This window comes from Leucoraja erinacea, chromosome 8, assembly GCF_028641065.1.
Source record: "Leucoraja erinacea ecotype New England chromosome 8, Leri_hhj_1, whole genome shotgun sequence".
NCBI lineage: Eukaryota > Metazoa > Chordata > Chondrichthyes > Rajiformes > Rajidae > Leucoraja > Leucoraja erinaceus.
The window spans coordinates 35,771,056-35,777,159 of NC_073384.1; the positions used below are offsets into that span (position 1 = coordinate 35,771,056).

Here is a 6,104-nt window from a genome sequence, read left to right on the forward strand (position 1 = left end):
GTTACAAAATTTTGAGATTTAAAAAATCAAGTCTGCAATTTATCCCATCAGATAAAGCATAACAATAAGTTTAATTTGACACCTAATTCACTTTCATATCTCAAGTAATAAAAAAGTTATGGCCATTTTCATACTCGGAAATTAGCATCTTGTTCCCTATTGATTTTCTATGGACATAACAAAAAAGCTGTGATCGTGGACAGTCAAAAGCCCATAACCTTCTTAAAAATTAAGAGAACTGAATTAAATTTTCAGTTATCATAGATTGAACCATTCTGAAACAAATATAAAATAATCTAACTTGGATGACCTGAAATTAAAGCATCTAATTAGTTAGTTACCCAATTGTAGCTAATTTCAAACTTCAATTTACTAGATCTAAACATCTATCCATTTCTTAATAAATGATTAACATTTTTAAATAGCCCAAGTGTCCAAATAATATTCACAAATAATTCACAATAAAACATGATTTTTAAATCTAATTTACATCAATTTATAGGCCAAATGGAAGGAATTTAGTGTTCAATTGCTGTAAATTAAAGTCAATTTAAATCGGCTTTGTAGTGGGTTCCTGTGAACGCGCTGGTTTAGAACGTTCACATTGCGCTGGATTTGTGCCCTCAAATGCCCAGAAAAATACTGCGGGATATAAAGAGCCCAAAATGAGCTACTCGCTATAGAAAACTTTATATACAGGGTTATATACATGCCCCATTTAATGTAAAAATAAGGTACATACCTTTAATTGTTTGCTTTATAAAACCCTGGGGCTGCGAGAGGTTGCGGAGTGAGAGAGTGATTTTTAAATTACTCTAACTATTTTACAAGGCCATAAAAACTAATAATACCTTTTGCGACGGGGTCTTTCAGCGATTTTCCGTTAATGATTTACTAGGCTGAACATTTTCGATTGCAACAGCCTAGTAAAAATCGCGTTTTAAACCCGCCCCCTCTAAACAGCGCCAAAATCACACACAAGGGGTGGGGCAGATGCTCAGCCACGATTCAGGTAGGTTTTGTAACATACCTATATTGTGTATCGTTTTAATCACATAGGAGCGCATTGATAGATAGATAGATATAGAAACAAACAATATGAGAGTTTCAGAGATAGATAGACAGACTTCTATCAGCTCCTCCTTCAACTTCCTTCTTACAGAGAAAACAAGAGTAGACGATCTAATCTTTCTGGATAACTAATATCCTCCAATCCAGGCAACATACTGATGAATCTCCTTTGCCCTCTCTCTCTCCATCACATCCTTAAGGGTAGAACTTGTAGCATTGAGGAAAATATATTAGCTCTTATTAAGGTTAGCCAAGGTTTACCAAAGGCCAATTATTGTCACATTCACCAATTGGTGCAGTGAAATTTGAGTTAACATGTAGTAAACAAATAAAATAAACACAACACTATAGAATTTAACATAAAACGTCCCCCACAGTGGAATCAACGTTTCCTCTGAGAGGGAAGGCAACAAAGTTCAGTCCTCTTCCTCCCGTTCACCCGTGGTCGAGGCCTATCGAGGCCTCCGCAGTCGCCGCAGCGGCGGCCCAATGTTTCAGGCCCTCTCGCCAGAATGATGGAGTTCCGGCGTCAGAACAGAAGAACAATCTCAGCGGCTTGGAGTTTCCGAATCGGCCGCTTCCTACCCCAGACCACTGCTCCCGAAGTCCACAGGCCGAGCTGGGCGGAGCTCCTCCGCGATGTTAAAGTCAGCGCCGCCCGCGGCTGGAATCTCCGCTGACCACAGCTCCACGGTGTTAAAGTCGGCAGTTCCAACACTCCGGAGCTTCACACGCCAATCCCGGTAAGGCATCGCCTGCTCCGTTATGGTACTTCAGTGCTGCACCGCTGCTGAGGCTCTGGCCGGTCACCGGCAGGAAAGAATCCAGATGGTAGGCCTCGAGGAGGGGGCAAAGATGCAGCTCGGAGGAAAGATGCATTCTTGACCAGGTGGTGACTGAGAAAAATAGTTTCCCTCTTCCCTCCCCCCACATAAAAAAGACTAAAAGACCTCCAAAACTAAACTTTTAAACAGACTAAAAATGTTTAAAAGGATGAAAAGACGAACAGCTGCTGGCGAGGATACCACACTCGACGGCGCCACCAAAGCCAATTAACCTACAAACTTGTACATCTTTGGAGTGTGGGAGGAAACCGGAGCACCCGGAGAACACCTACACAGATCATGGGGAGAACGTACAAACTCTGTACAGACAGCACCCGTAGTCAGGATCGAACCCGGGACTCTGGCATTGTAAGGCAGCAACTCAACCGCTGTGTCACGATGCCACCTGCCTGCCAGTTCTTGTTATCCCATTACAGGAAGGATGTGGTGACTTTGTAAAGTGTGCAGAAGAGGTTTACAAGAATGATACCTGGATTAGGGGGTGTTAGCTACAGGCAGAGGTTGAACAGATTGGGACAGAGATTATTTTCTCTGGAACACGGGAGGGTGTAGGAGACCTGATAGAAGTATATAAAATGGTGAGACATAGATAGGGTAAAGAGTCAGAACACTTTCCTTAGGATAGAAAAATTAAATACTAGTGGACTTAGCTTTCAGGTAAGAGGGGCAGAGTTGAAAGGAGATGTGCGAGGTAAGTTTACACAGAGGTTGGTGATTGCCTAGATCATGCTGCCGGAAGTAGTGGTGGAGGTAGAGATGGTAGCGTTATTTAAGATATTTTGGATAAGCACATGGATATGCAGGGAATGGAGGTGTATGGATTCATGTGCAGGTGGATAAGAATGGGGCTTAGTGTTATGTTTGGCACAGATATTGTGGGGTCTGTTCATGTGCTGTACCGTTCCATGTTCTAAAATGTTTACTTGGGTGAGGCAGGGGAATTGCATCAAAGGTAGGGAAAATGCAGGGGATTACTAAAAAAATTACCAGAAAAAAGAGGATTTCCTGGTCAAAGGCTGGGGTTTAATAGTCTACAATAAACCTTAGGGAGGTTTCACGGCAGTCGGGTCATGACCAATGACCCGTACTGTTGCTAGGCTACTCCAAATGGAGTACACGCGATGAACTGCAGGTAAGTACTTACCATTGTTTGCAGCGTAGCGGGCCCGTTAAAACCCGCTGAAACTGTCAATTTTTGCGCTGTAAATAATTATGGAAATCGGGATAAGCGTGTGAGACATTTAGCCTACTTCACATTTCCAAAAGTGAGGAGAAATGACAGTAGATAGAAGCGAGAGCTGAAGGGACAACAACAGCCAGAGTGCTTAGCGAACATTGGCCGTTTGCTCACTGCATTTCATCAAGTAAGGCATTATTTATGTTTTTTCTTGATACCTTTGGCATCTAAAAAGTTTCAGAAGTGATAAATCTGGCTGAAATATTTTTTTTAATCGCCCATGGTTCCCAAGTGGGTTTTTACATACAAAATGAAAACGCATCTGAAGAAACATTTACAGCAGATTTATCACTTCTGAGAATTTTTAGATACCCAAGGAATAAAACCCCCCCACAAATAATGCCTTACTTGATGAAATGCAGTGAACAAACGCGATAATTTCCAATATTTTCAATGTTTACCAAGCACTTTAGCTGCTGTAGTCCCTTCAGTTCTCGTTTCTCTATACCTTCATTTCGCTTCACATTTGGAATTCTAAAGTTGGGTACATGTCTCTCACTTACCCTGACTCCCACAATTTTTTTCAGCGCAAAAATTCAACATTTTGGCGGTTTTTAACAGGTAGGAAAGTACGCGTTTCTAGCATTAATAACATATACCAGAAGTGACGGATGTCTTCCAGTTGGATTTAGCGGCTCCGTGCGTCGAGCCCTATGACCTAGTGACCTTTCGTGCACTAACTGCTTAAAGGCTTGGATTATTAGTCAAAGGCTGAATTACCAGACAGGTGAGGGGATTTACTGGTCAAAGGCTGGGGATTACTAGTCAGAAGGTAAAAAATACTGATCATGGGCTAGGATCACTCGTCAGAAGGTGAAAATTACTGGTCAAAGGTGAGGGTTACCAGTCAACAGGTGAGGGTTTTACTGGTTAAAAATGGGGGATTGTTACTAACAATGTTAATTAAAAGGGGAGGAATACTTACTGATCGAGGGCTGGGGATTACTAGACAGGTGACAATTGCTGGTCAAAGGCTGGGGATCAGTAGTTAGAAGGTACAAATTAGCGGTCAAAGGCTGTGATAACTACGCAGAATGTGCGAATTACTGGTCAATAGGCTGCGGTTACGAGTGAATACAAAATAAACTTGGCGTTGCCATTGTTCGACGGCACCATTAGGCCCTCACTCACGCGCTCGAACTGCCGCAGCCGTTGAGCCAGCAGCTGCCGCGCGCCCGCCACGAGCTCCATCAAGCCCCTCGAACCTGCGCAATCTGCCGCAGTGGTGCACGCGCGACTCGCCAGCGCCCCCTACCGCCGCTCTGATTGGCCAGGGCGGGAGCGGGAGCGGGAGCGCGGCGCCAACTGCCAGCAACGTGCCGGCCGCGGGGCCCGACTCACCGGCTGAAAATGGAGGCAGGTAATGTTGAATGCGAATGATTCCTATTAATTATAGAACTTTTGTTGATTTTTAATAAGACCAGCGATAGCTGGGGATACCCAGGGGGTCGGGAAGCACCCGCAGAGAGAGGAGAGTTCACGTCTGAACTTCGCTTCAGCTCCACCCTCCCGCTCGCCTCGGCTGCCGTGCGGGATTGCTATTGGTTTTTTTATTGTCAGATACACGAGATGCAGCGGGAACGTTTGCGAGTCAGTCGCCTCACGCCAACTCCTACACAGATGCCCGATCCTCTGCGTTCTTCCAACATTCTGTTTTCTTGCTCAACTCATATCAGCATAGAGTGTCACATAGAACAGTACATCACGGGAATAGGGAGGTTTCACGGCAGTCGGGTCGCAACCCATGACCCATACTGTTGCTACCAAAGATTATAGAGTAGCAATGTTACAAAATTTTGAGATTTAAAAAATCAAGTCTGCAATTTATCCCATCAGATAAAGCATAACAATAAGTTTAATTTGACACCTAATTCACTTTCATATCTCAAGTAATAAAAAAGTTATGGCCATTTTCATACTCGGAAATTAGCATCTTGTTCCCTATTGATTTTCTATGGACATAACAAAAAAGCTGTGATCATGGACAGTCAAAAGCCCATAACCTTCTTAAAAATTAAGAGAACTGAATGAAATTTTCAGTTATCATAGATTGAAGCATTCTGAAACAAATATAAAATAATCTTACTTGGATGACCTGAAATTAAAGCATATAATTAATTAGTTACCCAATTGTAGCTAATTTCAAACTTCAATTACTAGATCTAAACATCTATCCATTTCTTAATAAATGATTAACATTTTTAAATAGCCTAAGTGTCCAAATAATATTCACAAATAATTCACAATAAAACATGATTTTTAAATCTCATTTACATCAATTTATAGGCCAAATGGAAGGAATTTAGTGTTCAATTGCTGTGAATTAAAGTCTATTAAAGTTCCTGTGAACGCGCTGGTTTAGAACGTTCACATTGCAGTGGATTTGTGCCCTCAAATGCCCAGAAAAATACTGCGGGACATAAAGAGCCCAAAATGAGCTACTCGCTATAGTAAACTTTATATACAGGGTTCTTAAGAAGCCCCTTTTAATGTAAAAATAAGGTACATACCTTTAATTGTTTGCTTTATAAAACCCTGGGGCTGCGAGAGGTCGCGGGTTTAGAGAGTGATTTTTAAACTACTATAACTATTGTACAAGGCCATAAAAACTAATAATACCTTTTGCGACGGGGTCTTTCAGCGATTTTCCATTAATGATTTACTAGGCTGAACATTTTCGATTGCAACAGCCTAGTAAAAATCGTGTTTTAAACCCGCCCCCTCTAAACAGCGCCAAAATCGCGCACACGGGCTGGGGGCAGATTCTCATCGACGATTCAGGTAGGTTTTGTAACATACCTATATAGAGGAGCTCTGCTATAAGATGTTTGGTTGCTACGCTACTCCAAATGGATTACACGCGATGAACTGCAGGTAGGCACTTGCCATTGTTTGCAGCGTAGCGGGCCCGTTAAAACCTGCTGAAATTGTTAATTTTTGCGCTGTAAATA

At 42.3% G+C, this 6,104-nt stretch overlaps 1 protein-coding gene across 1 annotated transcript in view; it reads right to left on the reverse strand.

Annotated features, from left to right (window-relative positions):
* The window catches only part of kif25 (kinesin family member 25), a 95,943-nt gene extending 91,123 nt beyond the window's left edge, over window positions 1-4,820 (reverse strand). Inside the window, exon 1 of the mRNA XM_055640006.1 lies at window positions 4,285-4,820. Within this exon, the coding sequence (XP_055495981.1) occupies window positions 4,285-4,344 (60 nt within the window). The 5' untranslated portion in view covers window positions 4,345-4,820. The remainder of the gene's footprint in view (window positions 1-4,284) is intronic.
* Between the last annotated feature and the right edge of the window lie 1,284 nt (window positions 4,821-6,104).